General features: G+C 46.0%; 1 protein-coding gene across 3 annotated transcripts in view; it reads right to left on the reverse strand.

Annotated features, from left to right (window-relative positions):
* Positions 1–4,275: 4,275 nt before the first annotated feature.
* Positions 4,276–20,239, reverse strand: part of MFHAS1 (multifunctional ROCO family signaling regulator 1) — an 89,046-nt gene continuing 73,082 nt past the window's right edge. Inside the window, exons 2-4 of one of the 3 annotated variants that reach the window (XR_005026627.2) lie at positions 16,920–17,046; positions 11,387–11,497; positions 4,276–7,007 (exon numbers count right to left, since the gene is read on the reverse strand). Coding sequence is in view for 1 of the 3 variants with exons in the window: in XM_036894429.2 (XP_036750324.1) it covers positions 6,974–7,007; positions 16,920–17,046 (161 nt within the window). In the remaining 2 variants the exon portion in view is untranslated. Of the gene's footprint in view, positions 7,008–11,386; positions 11,498–16,918; positions 17,047–20,239 lie in introns of those variants that run through there. The other 2 variants (XM_036894429.2, XM_036894430.2) reach the window with 2 other exon arrangements.

Consider the following 20,239-nt stretch of genomic DNA (forward strand, 5'->3'; position numbering starts at 1 on the left):
AACCAACATCCCCTGTGGCATTTAGTGTCTTTAGTATCCTTTAAGCTGGGTAGTTCTTTGGCCTTTCTCGTGTGGCTTTGACATTTTTGAAGAGCACAGTGCCAACTATTTTATAAGAGGATTTTGAGGTCATTGATGTGTCCTCATGATTAGTTTCCCGGAACCCATCTTCAGCAGGAACACCGCGGAAGTGAGGCCATGTTGTCTCAGCTCTTCCCACTTACCTTTTAGCCTAGAAACCTAGGCGTGGCCCCTGGGTCCGCATCAGTGTCTCAGTGGTCAGAGTTGGGCTTAAGCCCCTTCGGCAGTGAGACACTCACCTTTCGCTGCTGGAGGTACAGCCTGCAGTTCGCTGTCACACTTGGGAATTTGCATTTTTGAACTCCACATTCAGTCAGGGACTAGCAGCTTGGAGTCCCCTCGCTGGTCACCCCTGGGAGGGCTCAGTCTTGCCCCTGGCACGGTTTCCCAGGCTCCCAGGAATGGGTGTGACCTAGTTACAAGCCTGGCTTCCAGGAGCAGCCCCTGGGTGGGAGTAGCTTATTGTTCAGTGGTGTTCGCTCAGAGGGGGTGTTTGGGCCTGTGCTGCTGAGGATTCTGCCCTGTGATGATGGGCCCTTTGTGGCCTGGGACGCTTTGAAGTCAGCCCCACATCCTGCTTTCATTTCTCCTGAGTGCGCACACCTAGGGCACCCCCAGGATTGATCGTGGTGCCAGCAGGGCTCTTCTTGCCTCTTCCTGTGCTTCTGTTAGATTTCTGGATGCTCTGCTATCTTACTTGTACCAGGGAGCTACCGCCTCCTTTATCGCTCTTCTCCAAGATCCCCATTATTTTTGACAACACCCCTAGGCACGCAGGGCTCTGGGCTCTGTTCCAAAGAAAGTCCGTCTCCACAGGCAGAGCGGGGAGATCCTCATCCACATGGCCCGCCTTTCCTCCGGACAAGGCCCTGCGCCCCTGCCCTGGAACTCAAGTGCGGACCCTCTTTTACTAAGAATGACATTTCTGCTCTAGAAGTGGGCGGGGGTGGGGGGTGGCTGGAAGAAGTGGTGCTCCTGGTCTTCCTGGCTTGCCCTCCTGGGGTGGCATCTCCACCCTACTTAGAACCCGGGCAGGGCGACTGAGCCCTCAATGTCCTCGCCTGCCTGGCCCTCAGTACAGCTTCTGCAGTAAAGAGCGGCAGGGAATGAGAAAGGCAAGCGCCCTGTCTCTCCCGAGGTGAACCCCTAGCTGCAGACAGGGAGTTGCGCGGAGAGAAACTCAATCTTCTTGGCCTTGGGTGCCGAGTGGGGGGCCCAGGGTAGCATTTCCAGAACATGGAGCTGTGGACAGGGCGTGGTTAGGAGGTTGTGGCTCAAAGGGTACAGACTCTGGCTGATTGCATATTTGGTAGATTTTCTTGAATGCGTATTTCTCCATTTACTGTATGTCCTCAGGATAATTTCCATAGATTTTCGTTTTTTTTTTTTTTTAAGCAATTTTCCCTATTTTGCTGGGGAAAATTTCCACTGAATTCCTTACTCCATCACTTGGGAAGCCCCGCTCATCCGCCACCTTCACATGCTTTTTGGAGTGAGCGTATCGCTAGTCTGCCAGGCATTACATCCACCCCCCGACACACGCTGGGCATGTGGCCTGTGCCCAACTCAATTTCATGCTATGATTCCTCATGTACTGAGTGACTGTAAAACAAATCCAAGCAATTTGTTCTGTTCTATGTGTACCAAAATGGCTAGGGAGCCTCTGCTTTTATTTCTAATGAGTGAAATATAAGTTCACTTTTTCAGTCTGGCTTCAGAGAAAAAAGTGTTGTGAGGGTCTTCTAAAAAAAATTTAAGTTTTCGCAAATCAACTTTCTCAAATTTTGGAGTTGTATTTAAATGAAAAGTCTTTGGCTGCACTAAAAGAACATTTAAGAACGCAGCAGAGCTTATTTTACATTTAAGAAAATACCGATTTTCTAATAAAATAATAATTATCCCATAATATTCCAATACATTTTTCTGGCAGAAATTTCTAAGCTGGGGGAAGCATCTTTAAAAGCTCTTGATGGCTTCCGGACTCAGAGAGAAATTGCCTGGTCTCCCCAAGGACTGCGTTAGACCGTGTCCCCCCATGACATTTTCCAGACAGTTTCATACTATTGTCATAATTTTTTCCATTGTTCACCGTTTTTTTCTCAGTGTACCACCTGCGCTTACTTAATATTTTTTTTCTAATATTCTAAGTATTTCTTTTCTAAATGCATTCATTTTGAAAGCAAGTATTTTACCACTAATGCAAATAACCAACTGTTAACTATCATGAAAAGAAAAAATTGCTAAAAATTCTAGCTGAGTACTGGGGAAGACTCAGCCTGAGCCCTGCTTCCGTGGTAAAATGGAGAACCACGCAAGTAAGGAGAACAAGATTAGCTGCATTGAATTAGTGTTTACCAGTACTGGGCGCTGTCATAAGCATTTTGCACAGAGGATCTCACTCAATATTCATAACAACTGGGTGAGGTAGACTGTTTCATCCATTTTGCACAGGAGGAAACTGAGGAAGCAGGTAAGCTGACGGCAGAGCCAGGATTCAAGCGGAGGCCGTCTGCAGTGAGTGTGCATAACCACCACGGCATTCTGCCTCCTGCTAACATAAAAGGCCTCCAAAGAGAAGTGACTGTCTATCCCCAGGTGCTGTGTCCACCTCGCCGACCGCTGCCTCGGCCTGCTTTGGGGATACAGGTCTGGAAGGATGCCCACAGGCAACTCTTGGGCAAGGTTTCCTCTCACACTCGTGCACATGGAAATGCTGCACATTCCACTCCCCTTTCAGACACTATTTACATCGGCATCTAAAAGGCTCCCACAGTCCTGCAACAGAAACTCTTTTAAACTTTACTTAATGCAGCATTTCTCAGAGTTACCTGATTTCAGCCCTCTTTTCCAGAGGAACACTGATTTACTATTTCAGGAGACTAGAATGCTTTGTGGACCAGTTTGGGAAACAGTGTTTACCACGAAATTCCCTTCATTCAAAAATATTTCTTGTATATAAAGATGAGGAAGATATTTCTTACCTGAGCTTAAATACTCAAATAGGGTTTCTGTTACCTGGTGAATTTTCTCACGCGTCAAGCCCAAATAACTCCAAAGGGCTGTCTGCTTTGTAAGGCCTCATCCAGTGACTCCGTGTCCCCTTTCTACTCAGTGCAACAGCAGTGAGTTCTGCCAGGGGATGTCCTTCTTCATCCCCAGCACCACTGGGTGACTTGCACAGTCCCGGGTAAGAAAACCCTGAGCTTTTGAATCCAGCACCTGAGCAGCCACCATTTGTCCAGCGCTGTGTATTCAAAGCAAAACCTGGAATCTACTTCAAAAAGCTCACAATTAAGTAGGAGAAATCGCCTTGGGAGGGAATATGCAGTAAATCACGCACTTCTGATTGTCACCACTGACACCTGCTTCTCAGTGACCTGCTCAGCAAGTTCACAGAACTCCGAGTCTCTTGCTAACAAGTACCCGGCTCAGCATGGCAGTTTACGCTCCCCGTGCGTGTCCTCTCCGGCAGGAGGGACGGCAGCGCTCGCCCGTCCCAGGACCCAAGTCGGCCACATGCTGCACACCTTGCTTCCCCATTCTTTTGAAAATTCTGTCACGTGGCTTCAGGCCCTGGTAGAGGTTAGGGCACCCAGTGGAGATCTGGAGCCTTCTGATGAGGCCCTCTTGGTTGAGGGGGGTCCTCCCTCCCTGTGCCTCAGGACCTGGCTGTTCTGCTCTTGTTCCTTCCCTAGAAGCTGCTTCTTCTGCATAAAGTAGCCACATTCCCTTTCTTTCCTTATCTTCTCAACTGACGTTTACAAAAAAAAAAAGCAGGGAGTAGAGCCTCTCACCCAGCACCTGTGGGTCAGCTCCTTCTGCTGGTGAATAGAGACCCACTGGGACACTAGTTACAGGGCCATGGCAAGGACTTCTGCTGTGAGCTCTTGAAAGATCAGGGCAAGGGACCTTGCAAACCTGCCATAAATTCCTAAGCTTTGGCTTAGGAGTAGAGCAGATCACGGAAAGATCTTGATTTAAGACAGGTGATATGCAAGAGTTGAATCTCCAGCCTGAAAAGAGAGGCAGAGTTGTAAACAGGGGCTCTGTCGTTTGCTTTTAGGGACTCCATCCCTACACAGAGCTGCCACCATCCACCTCCCGGAGCTCAAAAGTGATCTTCAGAACTAAAAATATAAAATGGTTATTCAAAACTGAAGGAAAAAAATAAAATAAAAGGAAATAACTAAACTCTGGAAATGTGATTGCTTCACCACACCTTTGTATTTTTTTTTTATTGAACTTTTTTGAATTAAAAAAAAAATTTCTGCCCAGCCACGACAATTAAATGGGATACCACAACTACAATTCACAAACTGTGGCATGAAAAATATCACACATCCCATCAGGAATGACACCAAACCCTTTCCTTTTTATTCATTCAAAAGAGTCTAATGCATAAGTGTCAAATAGGAGCACGGTCATTCTTTTTTCTTGGAAGGGGGAAAACCATTTATTCTGGCAGCACTTTTACAATTCCAGGAAGTGGCTCTGGTATCACAAGTTGCAGGAATAGACACCATGACCAAGTTGGAGGGTGTCTGTTTGTGAGGCAAGGGAATCCTTGGTTGGAAAACACTTCCCTGTGCTTGGTGAGTTGCCTGGCAGCGTTGGCTGGCTGAGTCTTCCCAGGTGTCGAAAGAGAAAACGGAATTTCCTGCATAGACGGTGAAAATTCCTGTAGAGCAGAGTTATTTTCTGTATCTCCAACCCTCCCCCCACCGTGAAGCAATGTTCAAGCTTCTCTGGAGCTTGTTCTGGTCACATGACCCTCTATCATGATGACCCTTTTCTACTAAAAGCCATGTGACACCAAGATCTCTTCTTTTACTGCTTCTCTAGGGTTCAGAGGATAGCACAAAACATCATTTGTGAAAAAAGAGCGGATATTAAGAAACGGGCATTTGGGTTTATAATAACGGGAAAAGTTTTGCAGGGACTGTCACACAAAGGAGCATATTTTTTAAATTATTTTTTCTTTCATTCATATGGCCCCCTGGGGAGTTAGCGTGAAGTCACACACTGAAGAGTCTTCAAAAGATGGGTCAAAGTTGGTCAATTTGGCAGTTTCGGAACTGTTTCATGCCAATTAAAAAATTTTATGCCCTGAAATTCTGGGGGTCCATAAAGCAATTAAATGTTCCCATCCAATTTACACACATACAATACATGCACGCACACACATGAACGCACACACACGAGAACTGTGACAAAATATTAACTGGATTAACTTGTGACTGTGTTTGAAGAGCAACTGATGTCTCAAATGTCAGGCGTCATATTCAAGTAATTAAAAATGCAGAAATCACCCAATCCTATTTAATTTTATGATCCTAAGAAATCAAACTTGTTTGACTAGAAGATCTGGAGTTAGTGACTCCCAGGGCACAAATTAGTCTACGAAAATCTGGTGATTTTTTGCAATGCAGCTGCTGGCTTGTTCGTTATTTCTTTTAGAAAATATGTTGAGACCTTGTATAATGTGGCATTCCTGGAGTCAATACTTTATAAAGAAGTAAAAGAACGGTACCAGCTGGCTCACTTTTTTTGTCCTACACTGGTGAGAAACAGTTAGTTTACACATTTTCAATCAACACCCAGAGGAGGCAGATGTAAACAGAGTCCTGTACATTCTTCAAAGAATGTGTTACTCTCGCAGCAAATGCTGTTTGGCCACAGTTAGGAGTAGAAGAGAGAGCAGTTTTGGTTTGTCTTTGAAGTCTTCCTGGGTGGAGATTTTAAAACAAGGGTTTTACTTTGTTCTTGGTGGTGGACCATCCAATCAGAGCCTCTGTATTTATAAATAACCAATGGATTATGCTCTCCAATTAGGCAACTCGCTATCTTAAAGTCTGACAGCCAGATGTGGAGGGCTTTCAAAGTGCTCTGCAAAATTTCAGAGAACTCTGTTCTACCAAAAATAAAAAAGTACTTAGAGCTCTCTGCCTGCTTCAGAACTGACTCCTTTTCTCTGAAGCTATTAAAAGACCAGGTTTTCCACAGACTCACTGACCCCTTCCCCCACCCCTGAACTCTGCCCCTGAAGCATCTGAACACCAGGCCTCCATCAGCATATCACCTGGTGACAACCCCCTGTCAACACAAAGCCTGAATACTCTGCCTGGCACTAGTGACGTGAGGTCAAAGGAAGGGATAAGCCCACCGCCCTGCCCAGGCTTACAGGCAGGGGCCTTTAATGAAGAGGAGAGGGGACACGGCCTGATATGCACATTTAAGGTTCTGGCTGACTACTGGAACCTCTATGAACCAACACTTAATCCCCGGGTAGATAGGATTAAAGAAGAAAAAATAGACAAAAAGGTTCTTATGCTATACGAAGAAATCAGCCCCATCTTGGCACAGTTCTCATGTGGAATGAATATTGCACCCAGTGTTAACTAATGCTAGAAGCTTCAAACTGTATAAATTTAAATGTATTTGCATATTATAAAAATAAAGATAAACATATACATATTTTACACTAGTTACGGAACAGCGATGGACGGTCAGTCGATCCCTTTCACATTGAACAGAACTGAAATCTGAGTGCCCTCAACACTGTCACCTGCACTGAACTATGGCTTAGATGTGCACGGAAAACAAAATCCCTGAGAAGCCATTCGACTCTTTTCTTCAAGTAGTGCTCTCCTTGGAGGACCAGTTCTGAGGTTCAGGTTGTGAAACATTTGCTCCATATTCTCTCCCCTCCTTTGCCCGCCCCTCCCTTCCTCACCCACAGGCCAGGTGTGCTCCCTCATCTGAGCACCCTGAACGTTTATTCGCTCAAGTTCCCGGAACACGCGTGGGAGTGTGGAGGGCTTGCCAGGTATGAATGGTGGTCCAGGTGAGTTCGGATGCTCTTTTCTCCATGGAAATTCCACAGCCATAAAAGTCACTGGTTTCTGTGCTTTTCACCAACATTCTTCCTATACGGGGAGATGAGAAGAGAGCATGGAAATGACAAGAGGTCACTGAGAAGGACAATCTCAATTCTAAGAACAGAAACCGATGATATAAATCTATGTTCTGCACAAAAATCCACTGCTGTATCTAGAGCTCCTAGAAAGGTCAATGCCAGGCAACTAGTGCTCCTACGAAGGAAAGAGTCTTTTTACTAGAAAGCCAGTCAAACACGTCTGTTGTGACATTAAGTTCAGACATGAAGAGGGAAAGATGCTGTTATCTATAACCCTAGTCCATTGTCATCTCACTGCATAGCAAGATTTCTAATCAAGAACCCCAAACTCTAAACACAGCACCGTTTCCTTTCGTGAACACATGGACAGACACTAGGAGTTAGACTCACAGGCGGGAACTTTTAGTTGAGGATGCCTATCTGGACTAAAAGGCATGATTTCACTTAAAGGGTTGTAAGCAAGGCTGTCAAACTGAAAGCTGAAATCTGATGAAAATAAAATGAACAAACTGTAGCATTTTCAGCTAAATCAAGTGGCATTCCATTCAGACAAAGTGGTTAGGGGAAGAAATGTCAAATATCACCATCCCCTATTCCAGCTTTCCTATAACAACATGCGAGGCAATGTTTTTAAATGGGTTTTAGCAACTCTGATAAAAACATACAAAGACATAAAAGGGGTTATGATCTGCTTTCACCCTCCTCGGCTCCTCATCTCTCTCAATGCTGCTTGATTTTATGGAAACCAAGCGTAATGTTAGTAACAGCACCAAAAATGTGCCCCTTCCGTTTACTGACTTCTCACTGCACGTCAGGAATCACACCTGGTGTAGTGCATAATTTGATGAGTTCTCATCGCGTACCACTTCTACCAGCTTAGCTCCATCTTCCTCTGCTTTTTACCAAGAAGGAGGCGAATGTTCCAAGCAGTTCAGTAACTTCCTTGAGGGTACACACCAGGGAGGCAGAGCCAGGCCGTCAACCGGGGTCATTTGACTCCAAAGCAGGCTTGACGGCGAAAACCAAGGTTGGACCATCTGGGGCCCTAGAGACGGGCTCACATTGCTATGGCGCTCAGCCAGGTGGGCTTTTCAAAGGCCTATTACTACAGTGAACTTCCCAGTAGAGTAAGTTTTGAGAGCTGCCTCAAGTTCAAGAAACAATATAATAAATCTAATGGTTAAAGAGGATGGCAGGGTGAAAACGCACATCTCTACCAGCAGCCGGCGTCGGTGCGGTGAGCTCTGGTGGAGATGGGCCAGGTAAACGTTCTCCTCCCTGAACATGACGAACCTTCGGGAACGCAGACAGCTGTATCTGGCTGTCTGCTCCCCCGAGCTAAGAGCAAGAAAACCAGGAAGACCTAGTCAAGGGCCCCACCCAGAGGGAACATTCATTCCGCTGTCAGGGGAGAGAAAGGAAAACCGGTTCGAACATCTTCCACTTCCCGTGGTTGGGCTTTCAAGGAAAGGAAAGTGCCGTCAAGTTGCCCATGTCTCCCTGAGTCTCCACATCCACACTCATCCTCGTCCGCCCAGAACCACCTCAAATGCTACCTCCTGGAGCTCCCCGGCTCTTCCCACCAGAGTCCTTGCTCCTCTGGGCCAAAAGCCCCTGTCGCTACACCAGTCATGGCACGCAACACACGTCAGTGGTAACCAGACGCGCACAGGGTCTGGGTATGTCTTTGATTCCCATCCTCCTCAAGTAGCTATTAGATTCTTGCTGGCAGGGTCTGTCTTAGTTATTTCTGCATCCTTAACACCTGGCACTATGCCAAGTAGAGGCCAAAATCTCCACAAAGATCTGCTGAATGAAGATAGATAAGATGTGATAAAAAGCCACAGGTAAAAAAAAACAGCCAAGATCCTGTGCCCATCGCGCTAACAGAGGTGTGTAAGCAGGGCCAAGGAGATGGGATGCGTGGCAGACTGCAGTCAGAAGGGTGGAGGATGGCTCCGCAGAGGCGCTGACACATGCCTTGGCCTTAGGGAATAAGCCTTCACGGGGTAGGGCAGAAGGGGACGTAGCTAGCTGTGGGCTGAGAGCCGGCCTGGGTGTGGCAGGGTGGCCCCAGTAAGACAGTGTCACACATGCCAGCAGGGTGGCTGGGGGTCTGACTGGGACTCATGCCCAGGACTCTGAACTTGAGCCTATGATCACCAGAAAACCATTCAAGACTTTTAAATAGGGAGAGAGGTGACGGTCTGACACTGGAAGATAAGGCTGGTTTGAAGGACAGAAAGACTACGGAGGAGGCACCCAGCGGACACCCAGTCAGAGGAGAGAGAGGCAGGTGGACCCAGAGGAAAGCACGAGCCAGAGAAAAACTTACACGGCCGAATTTGCTCAGGTCGGGACGCACTGGTAAGACGGGCTAACAGGTCTCCGTGGTAGGCGGTGTACGGGAGAGGGCTGCGTTGAAGCAGGCAGCCTCCTAGCTTGGCAGGGGGTTGCAAAGCTATGCCCGTACCTGGGACAGGAAGCGGGGCCTGCTGAACAGCTTTGGGGAGGAAGACAAGAACTCATGCCTGACACCTACAGGACGTCCACGGGCCTGCAGGCGGGATGCTGGCAACAGGCTGGGGCTGAAGGGAGAGGTCAGGGACTTAGACTCAGAACCCTCTCAGGTCACTGAACCTGCTCTTTTGGGATGCAGCAAGATTATTTAATAGAGGCTTCGGCAGAAACTGAAGCCACAAATACCATGTGGTACTAACCAGGTCATTCATTTTCTGTATTCTGGCAGTTTGACACCTGGGGCCTTGCTGGCCCCGGAGGGACGGCCCTCTCAGCGTTAGCCAGTTCCCAGAGATAGTGAACACCGCCAACGTGAGTGTGCTTTCCCAGTACAAACCAACTAACCTAGAGCCCACCCCGCAACCACCTCCTTTCCTGGGCTCGCACACTCCAGCCACCGTCCACCTACCCTCGTCACTGCAGGGCCAGGCCCCCGCCGGGCACCGCCCCACGCCCAGAGCCCACAGAAACTCAGACTGGCTGGTCCAGCCCCGCTCACCCGGCCTTGCTGACACCTTCCCACAGAAAGCACAACGCAGGCTCCTGCCCACAGCGACCCCTCCCCACCTCGTGACCGACCTGGTGTCCCCATGTGGCCTCCCACGGCATGGTGCACCCCCCTCTTGGGAACTATAAGTCACAAACGAACTTTTCAATGGCAGTCACTTCCTGATCTTTTGGCCTTATTATACGTCAATTTTCCATTACTACGTATTCTAAATACTATGCTATATTCTAAAACAAATGTGCAAGTAAGAACTTGCTGTGAAGACAACCCTGAACTTCAGGGGCTGTGATGGGAATTCCGAGCCCTGCATGCCACTCAGTAACCCTTTGACTGTGGGAACCTGGCTTGATCTGGGGCTCCACACTCCCCGCCTATGTGACTTCCAGGGTTGCCAGGCAAATGGGCAGGGGGTTTCGCTCTGAGGAGTTCATCCGGCACTGTGGGCACCTGGGACCATAATATGCAAGAAATGATACCACTCATCTCCTCTTTGTCCCGTGAAGATGGGGTCAAGACACAGATGCTAAGTAAGTGCAGGTGTCCTTATAAACCCATCTCCATGGATTCTACCTGAACCCTTCATGGCAGCAGAGAGAAGGTGGGCCGACTTGGACCTGGACCTGCCCAGCCAGCACACGCGTTTATCTTCCTTGGGCAGGTACCTCAACAAATAAGGCAAACATGGCTAGCTAAGCCAGTGGGTGGTGGACTTGACTCCAGTATCTGTATTTGCATTTTGGAATTTTGTTTCTTATTACCTTTCTATGCTATCCACAGTGTACACTCCTAATAGGCGTTCCCAGTGGATATTCCTAATAGAAATTTTATTCCTAGTAGACAGAAGCTGAATTTACTGAGTGCTGTTAACTCTGTGTAACGGACGATGATGCTAAATGTTTTCCCTGCCCATGTCTCCTAAGTGCTCACGACAAGCCCGTGAGATCAGGGCATCTGTAAACTGCCTCTCGGGAAGTGTGACCCCAGGGATCATCAAACTGCCTTGAGAAAATGCACACGAACATGGCTTTGAAAAAGCTATTTGAAAATCAACGTGAGCTTTTCCTGATGTTACTGTCTTGCATACTAGTAAAATGTTTTTAATGACTTCTTTTTTCCAACAAGGATCTAAGATTATTAATGTGGGCTTTTTATAATAACTAAGGCAAAAGAGTCAAGTGCTTCCTAATTCCTGAATGCATCTTCATTCTGGATACGTGAAAGATTTGTAATCTTAAAATGTCCCACTCTCCAGAATCACTTCATTCCATACCCCTGCCCCCACCCTTCCCCCCTAAATGCTCCAAGTCCTCAGGAAGGCCTTTTCTATTTTAAGAAACCCTCTCTGCTTCCCAGAGACTTACCCTTAAAAATTGGTGCTCCTAAAGTCACAGATTGGGTACAGTAAAAATGATGGTGTAAGAGAAAGAAGCACTATCTTTTCCACTTAATTTTCCAAGAAAGTATGGAGATACCTAAGCAGAGAGGGAACAAATTCCAGTATCAATGTGGCTGATGTGGGAGACTAAATAATCAGAGATGCTTTTCCTCCTAGCCCGTAAGAGTAGCAAGGCCACGAGCTGTCTCACTCTTTACAAAAAACAAAACAAATGAATGCAGATCAATGTGACACACCCCATATGCAACCTCCACATTCGGCCTCTTTTCTTCTGAAATACCACACCATCCCCATATTCCATGTTTTAAAATTCTGTGGTCAGTGAAAAATTCTCCACTATAATAAAGCCAAACTCATCTCACTCCACTGCTTTTTGAGAAATAGTTTATCAAGTCCATGTTAACAAATCTGTGTGCAGTTAAACATACACTGGCTTGTTTACTTGGTGAGATAAAAACCACAGTCTTCCTCCTACTTTTTATAAAAGGCTATTTCAATGGGTCTTAAATCCTCATGTCATAACAATGGAACCACCAAAATTCCTGTGCAAAGTAGTCACTGTGCTTTTGAAACTACGTATTAACAGTAAGTAATGGGAATTTACTGGGATCCTGCTTGAATGGGAGCACTGCAGAATACATGCTGTAATCAGAGTTTAAAAGATAGTTTTGAAATGCAGTGTCTCAGCCTTGCCTTTTGTTATGAACAGTACTTTCTGGAGAAAGAGAAAGCTGAGCCTGACAGTTTTCAAACCAGTCTGTCTCCCCTAACTCTGTAACACACAGCCTGCCCAAATCAGGACTTTGTTCTTTAGTCCTGCCACTCCACAGACGATGGAGCAGACAGATGTGGTACCAGCACGAGAGAAATGGCTGCTCTCAGGAAGTGAAAGTGATACAGTCCCATTTCCTGTACGTTCCAGGGTCAGTGCATTAAGGAACCACATGGAAGGATGTGGGTTACATTCCAGGATGCCTTTAGGTAAAACCTATGCTAACTTGTTAGATGCTCTCTGTCCTTTACCTGAAAATCAGGAGATCAATTGCATTATCTAGCAGTTTATCAGAGTACACACTTTAATGGGGGTGAGATGGCCTAAAGCTCTTTGCAAATGAGAAGGAGCAACTTCTGAGGGGTACCTAAAAAACAGAGGTGGACAACAAGTTGCCATTTGCCCAAAGAAGTTCACACATCCCTCCTGAATTAGAATCTAAGTGTCTCAATCTGCAGAGCAACTGGATGGAGATAGGAATTCACAAATAACATTTAAAAAATAAATTTAAAAAAATCATCCTTCTGTTTTCTCACTTTTCCCACTGAAAGTCTATTTTTTGTCCCTTATGACCCCTGATGTCCAAGGCTTGGTATCCCTATGTCTAGGGGTCAGTTAGGCTGCCATTCAGAGGTCCTGAAGGGTGAATTGAGTTGATACATGTGTTAATTAACTAGACGGTAGGAATTCATTCACAATGTGTATGTATTTTAAATCAACATGATGTGCACTTTAAATATCTTACAGTTTTGTCTACTATACCTCAATAAAGCTGAAAAATAAAAATGATCAGTAGTTGCCAGGGTTAAGGGGGGAGGTAGGATTAAAAGGGGGAGCACAGAGGGTTTGGGAGACAGTGAAAATGCTGTGTACGATACTGTAATGGTGGAGGCATGTCATTATACATTTGTCCAAATCCACAGAATGCGCAGCACCAAGTGTGAGCCCTAATGTAGGCTAATGGGTGGTGATGATGTGTCAGTGCAGATCCACCCACTGTAAGAAATGTCTCACCCTGGTGGGGATGTTGACAGTAAGGGAGCTGTGCATGCGTGGGGCATGCGGTATAGGGTTTCTCTCTACCTTCTGCTCTATTTTGCTCTGAGCCTAAAACTGCTCTAATAAGCATGGTCTATGTTTTAAAAATTGTTACCTATACTTAAAAAAGGAAGTCCGAAGGTAGGGTGGACTCCCTCCAAGTAGCTCGCTTCCCCTCCACCGTCCAGTAAGCACGGGGGCTGACGCTGGGAATGCAAGTCAATTCATTGCCTCTAGACCGAATGGGGCCAGGGATAATACATGTTTACAAGAATTTCTTTAAAGGTCACAAAGCTGTTTAATACCAACACAGCAGGCAGCAAAACCATTCCTGCAAGTGACGACGCTAAAAATATTTATTGACTGTGCAGAACTAGGTGTTGCATTAGACACAAGTGACTGAAAATGGACATGAAGCTTTTTTTCTGGAGTGATGAAAATGTTCTCAAATTAAATTGTTGTGACGGTTGCACACCATATAATAATTAATAAGTATATTAACAATAATTGAATGGGCAAGTTTCATAGTAGGAATGTGTACCTCAATAAAGCTTTAAAAAAATGTATCGGATGGCATCCATATCCTTCAGGAAGGAAGTCAGGATATTTCAGGGCAACTGAGTCAATCTACTAGATGACTTTTCATCTCATCCTAAATGCAAATATCCTTAAAAACCAGCCCAGGATGGCCAAGGTATGGAAATGACTCACAATTCTATCTGATTACTAGCAGAGGACAAGAGGACACTCAGCTCGTAAGTTTCTCCCTGCAGGGTGAGGTGCAGGAGGAGAGACCTTCGTCTGCACGTGGAACCCCTGGAATGGAACCCCTGTTCATGTAGCCAGTGCTGGTAGAGACCTTATCCACCAAGACTAGGTGTGAAAGGAAAGGAAATCATGTTTTCAAAAAAAATCGCTGCCTGCTTTTTATTCTCTGTCTCTCCCCATAGGGAAATAAAATACCTAGAAATGTTTTAAAATGAGAAATAGAAAAGCTTGAAATTCATAAGGAAGATCCAATCAAATAACAGTCATGGACGGTTTTTCTTATAAATGCATAGTAGCACCATTATTTTATACATGGTCAAAGGCAGGCAGGCAAATGACAAGTCCCTGATTTGCCCTATAAAGGAGGGGAGCAAACTGGTCAGAAAGGGGCTTGGGATGTCTTTTAAGATCTGGATCAGTGACTGAAGAGTCAGATGATTATTTTGGAATGACTAGGGAGTGCTGGCAGATGCCCACTGCCCTGGCATCAGTATTAAGAGCCCTCCTGTCACTCTCAATCTTTCCTGATTTGAACAATAAATTACGTGTTCAGCTACAGGGGTGAATTGAGGGTGGACTGGGCCATGCTGATCCCTGCAGCGTCCTCAGTTGTGCCCTGGTGCTGATAACTGCTTGTTAAGCAGAATGAGGCTCTGTAGCCAAGATAAGGCCCGGTGGCCAGGGAGCCCACCCTTAGAGCCATGGGGGATCTCAGAGTCCAGCACATGAACATTAGAATCATCTGGGAGACTTCGTGTTTTTTTAAAGACTAGTGCCTTGCCCCTGCCCTGGAAATCCTGACATACACACCTGATTAAGACAGCCTGACCTTGAGTACCCACCGGTGTTTTATGGAAAGACCGAGGTAAAACATCACTCCACAGTGACTTGCTGTAGTTCACTTGGCTGGCGTTGCAAAGCCAGTACAACAGGCCCCATTTCCCAATTTCTACTGCCTGCTGGGACCCCACATCTAACTCTCAGGCTCACACCCAAGCTATGCTGATGTAATGACCACCTCCTGTGACAGCTTTCCTCCTCAGATGCCCCCCAAATCTCTCACTTCCAACATACTGTCACCCACTTGTAAATTAGACATCCTACCAGGCTGGACTGGGCCTGGATGTGTGTTTTCCTTGTGTTTTCATAGATGTTCCTTCATTTAGAGCTGAGACTTACACTCCAAACCTGTCATCCATTATATGAGGCCCCTTTTAACACCATTCACACAGCTAGGCCAAAGTAGTTCAATCCCTAAAGGTACTTCCTCCAGCATCTAGATGTCTGAGGCTATGTGGCTCTGATTACCCAAGGCTTTAGAGCTGCTTGTTCATTTAGGTAGAATAAACTGGTAGAGAGAGGGGGGTTGATGGCATTTTTCAGCTTCGTATAAATGTCTTTCTGTGGCAGTACAAGAAGCCCATGGGAAAACACCGACAAAGCTGGCTCGGGGTCACTGTGGTTTCTTGTGCAAATGGATATTAGAACTCCTACCTCTGTCTCACCTATTAAATGCCAGATGGCTATGGCAAAACAATAGGTTAACATCTCTCCTGGCTCAGAAAAATTACGCCAATGCAAAGTGTATTGGCTGAACAATTGTTTCCCTCCATTCCATACCCTGCTGTTGCTATATTTTCTCTTGTCCTTATCCTACATGTACCTGAAAGAAAGGGACCCAACTCAAAGAACAGGACAGTTTCTATTCTTCATTATATCCAGGACAAGGGATGTTTGGGCTAATATGAAATAACTATGTAATCCTAAGAAGCATGTCAAGATTTCCCGTCTTAGGGTACTATATTAGTAATAAATTATACTATGTGCACTGTTACCTAAAATAGCACTCTGAATGGCATTAGGTAAGAGTTTCACTTGAGTGTTCACGATATTCACCAGCAAAGAGGGATTGGGGATGTTCTGTCTAACAAGTCTCCCTGTTTGGGGGCAAAGGCAGCCCTCTTCTATGACAGCTGCTAATGAATAAAAATGCCTCTGAAGACCCTTGCTTTGCAAGATTCTCAAGATGAGATGCTATGCCACTGTTCTCAAATGCAAACTTCCCCACCACCCTATTAAAAAAACAACAACAAAAAACCTCAGTGTTGTCAGCTACTAAGAAAAACAAGTTTCCTGCATGAATACTTTGCTGTAGAAGTCACACTGCTGGTATCACCCAATAACGGGATATGTTCCAAGAAGACCAGTGGCCACCACTTTTCGAGATGCGCAGTAATGAAGGTATTTCATCTCAGTTTAAAAACAGCCTGTTTGGTTCTCAATACTACAAACAAATCAAACAGGATGAGTTTATGTGCAATACTAAGCTGACATTATATCCAAAATTTAGTTCACATGTATACATCCTCTGCCTTTAAATCCATTTGTGGGGAAGGTGGGAGCCACACAGTCCCTGATTATCAAGATTTGATAAAAAACAAAAAAAAATCAGACTCCCCCTCTAAATAATAATGTACTATAGATTTCTGCAAACGTCTTATTTTAATGGGCTTCCACTGTTCTTCGAACTGACAGAATCAAGACTATCCGTCCAAAAACATGCTCTCTTGGTTGCATATACCTGGAAATATTCTAAAAGCCAATGAATTATACAATTTAAATGAGTGAACGTATGGTATGTGAATGATGTTTTTAAAAAGCTGAAATGTTCTTTTATCAGCAAAAGTTTAAAAAAATATATCACACACAAGAAAAAAGGAAAGTTCCCAGTTTGCTGCATAAGGCAACCGTCTGGCACTATTCTGGGTGCTGATGTCACCCCGTAACTACATCTGCCCCGGGGTGCTCTTTAAGGACTGCTGAAACGTACTTTAACTTGGCTTTTTTTTTTTTTTTTTTAATCTCAACCACGGAGGCAGGATCAAGAGTGAGGGAAGGGGCTGCCACATTCAGAACTCACTTGGAACAGGGGCTGATCACAGTCGGGGTGGGTGGGTAAACCAAGGCGACGTTCACGCGCTCGCTGCCGTTCTTGGGGCAAATGATCTCTGCCACTCCTTCTGGTCTGGGCTGACTCAGCAACTCCCCTGCAGAAGGAGAGAGGAAGACGCATTAGTGACACTTGCCTTAAGAATGGGACCTCTTTATGGGGAACTACAGCCCTCGGGGATGGGGAAGAGCGGGAGGGCAGGTAGGTGGGAAGCGGAGGGTCTCGACAGCCAGGGAGCAAACATGCTGTCGGAGTAAACGCATCGGCTCTGCTCCTTCTCTACTGCCTAGCTTCTCCTCCGCGTCGCTGTGTGGAATGTTCTAGGGGCGAGGGCAGAAAGGCCATCTTTCTAGACAAAGACAGCATCTGCCACTCTTTTCCTCATCTTCCTTCTCGCAGACGGACTCTGGAGATCCTTATGTAGACGTAGGGCAAAATGAGCCAGGGTCCCCAGAGCCCAAGGAAGCAAGGGCTGCCAAGGAGATGCTCATAATTAGGATTCCGGGCAGATGGGATTCGGGCAGACGGCGGCAGTCTGTCAACACAGCCCTGCATCAATGGTCTGGAAATGCAGCGACTAAAGGTGTTATTAAGGTAAACAGCCCAGTTTCATATTGGCAAGAGGACTTCTGAGTAGGTCTGTGTATGGATTTGAAAGGATCAACATAATACTCTGATGAGTAATGAGGTCTAGTAAAAATAGACAATTAACTTAATGGATTAGCACAATACCCAGAGGAAATCGGCATATGCTGCCCACCCCGGATGTGACCTCTCCAACTGGCTCATGAACTCCCTAAGAGGACTGGCGGCTCTGCGCCTCGGTTCCTCTCCCCTCATCCACTACCGGCCGCACCCAGCCCCTTCTCTGCTCTCACCCAGACAGAATTCAATAAATGGCTTTTGCTGACGGCAGTTCTCCCTATGGCCTAAAGCCCCCGACTTAAACCTAGAGAGAGGAGAAACCAAACCACAGACACAAAACATATGCCAAGTGGTTAAAGATGCTACCAAAGGTAAAGGTTTGACTCTACGGTAGCCATCACTTGTACGAATGATTTGAAATTCTAGCAACTTCAAAGTATATGCCAACATGTGACGACATAAAAAATCCTTTGCCTCAAAATACTGTATTTCTAAGAGCCTCGCCTTCAGCAGGACTCCCATTGATAAGCATGCCCTTGTGCCCACACTGAAGCCAAAGCTCAAATATGCATCTCATTTCATCTTTACAATGTCCCTATAATGTTTAGCCACATTTTACAAATGAGGAAGCTGGTGCTTGGGAGGTTATGTGGTGTACCCCGAGTCAAGAGCTAGCAGGTGGCAGGATGTGACCTTGGGAACCCACCACCTACTAATTCCTCCCCAAAGCAGGGACTGCTTCTTTATGCCAGAACACATCTCTTCTAGAGGAGCAATCTAAAAACATTTTTAAATAATGAACTAAGCATTGACATATTTGCGATTTTGTGAGACATTTGTTTCCTGGCTTGAACATTTTTATATGGCTTTGCACAATATGAACGGAATATAATTTGAGTTCCTTAACCCAACTACTGTAAACACCCAATTACTGCAAAAATAAATTCAGCTCGATTAGCCTGTATCATGGGTACATGGGTAACTGGTACACTCCAGCACCAGCTAGGAAAAGATTCCGAAATCTAAACATGCAAGCAGAAAATATAAATATTAAATGCTATCAAAATAATAAAATGAACCAAAGCAATAGCGTGTTAAGAGCTGGAGTGAAACTTGAAAGCTATCCAGTCCGAATACACCGTATAAGTCAGAAGCTCTCTGAAATTAACAGATTTGCTCCAAGCCCACAGAGAGCAGTGCATCTTTCACACCAACCAGCCAGTCGCGTACAATGGGGCTAAAACTACCAGAGGGCTCTGGACCCCTCTGGTCCTGGCCTGCCCTCCCCTGGTATTTTCATTTTGTGCTTTCTGTCCCAAGGTTGCCCCCAAGGCTTGAACATAAACTGGGTTCTCTAGTTTCCCCAGAGAGCTCTCTCCTGATTGGAACTGCACCCAGGCCTCAGCCCTGTGGGCCTTCAGCTGCCTGAGTGCCCAGGATAACAACTGCAGATTTGAGCCGCCACCCGGGCACCCATCCGTGGCATGGCCAGCTTCCTTGCTGGGTCTACTGCAGTTCTGGTGAGAAGACCAGTTTGCCAGAGAATGTGAAGGAATCTGCAGTAGACTGTTAAGCATTGGTTATCAATTTCTATTAGGCCAACAGCTTTATGGTCCCCCACCCGATTCCCAGTATCATGCAAGGCCAGGTCACTGGCGTCGTCTGGGGCCCACACCTAGCAGGGTTACCAGCCACAGAAATAGCAGGCAGGCCAATGGCACTGACAAGTTTCCCACATCCGAAAAAACCTTGCTCAATTCTAAAGAAAAATGAGCACCAAGCCGAATAGTTCACACATCCCTACGTCTGTGCTTGCCCACAAGCTACTGCATGGCGCCAGTGCTCTTAGGATTTAAGAAACGTGTCCCATTGCTAGATTAAGAAAATTAAAATAAAACAGCTCCTCCTCTCAGAAAACCTATCTTATCACAAAGACAGAGTGGTTCATAACTTATGTTGCCTACTACCAGCTAATCGTCTTCAACTCAAACTAAAGTGCAGCCATTCACTGCATATCTAAACAGGGAGGTCCTGCTGTGTGTGAGGGGCTGCAAGAGACACAGGGGGACGTAGGAGTCCCAGGCAAGGCTTCTGACGGGGAAGATCTCGGCATGCAAGAAGGTCAAGTGCACAAAAAACAAACTACCGTCCTGCGTGCTGGGAGCCCCCCCAGGAAAGTCATGAGATGCTCAGAGGAGTGTGATAAGGTGAGACATACTGATTTGCAGGACTGGAAGTGACCTCGCAGAGTAGGGAACACTGACCCAGTAACATTCATTATCAGAATGGAAAAATCATACATGCGCCATTCCTTACCATCCCCTGCCATGCATGTGAAGCTAAAAGACAGATACAGATCAACCCCAAAACAACAAATGATCACAGTAGTGGCTAACATTCACTGAGCATTTATTTTGTGCTTGCACTATAAATGTGTCATCTCGGTCCTCATGACAACCAACCCCATGAAGTACCTACGATTATTATTCCCATTCTACAGAAGAGAAAAGCGAGGCTCAGAGAGGTTAGGTGTTTGCCAACAGTCACACGGAGGAAGTGGTAGTGCCAGAAATCAAACCCAGGACTATCTGACTCCGCTCTTAACCACCGTATGATACCGTCCTGGGCGGGGGAGGGTGGGAGTG

Source organism: Manis pentadactyla, chromosome 7 (genome assembly GCF_030020395.1).
Source record: "Manis pentadactyla isolate mManPen7 chromosome 7, mManPen7.hap1, whole genome shotgun sequence".
Taxonomy (NCBI): Eukaryota; Metazoa; Chordata; class Mammalia; order Pholidota; family Manidae; genus Manis; species Manis pentadactyla.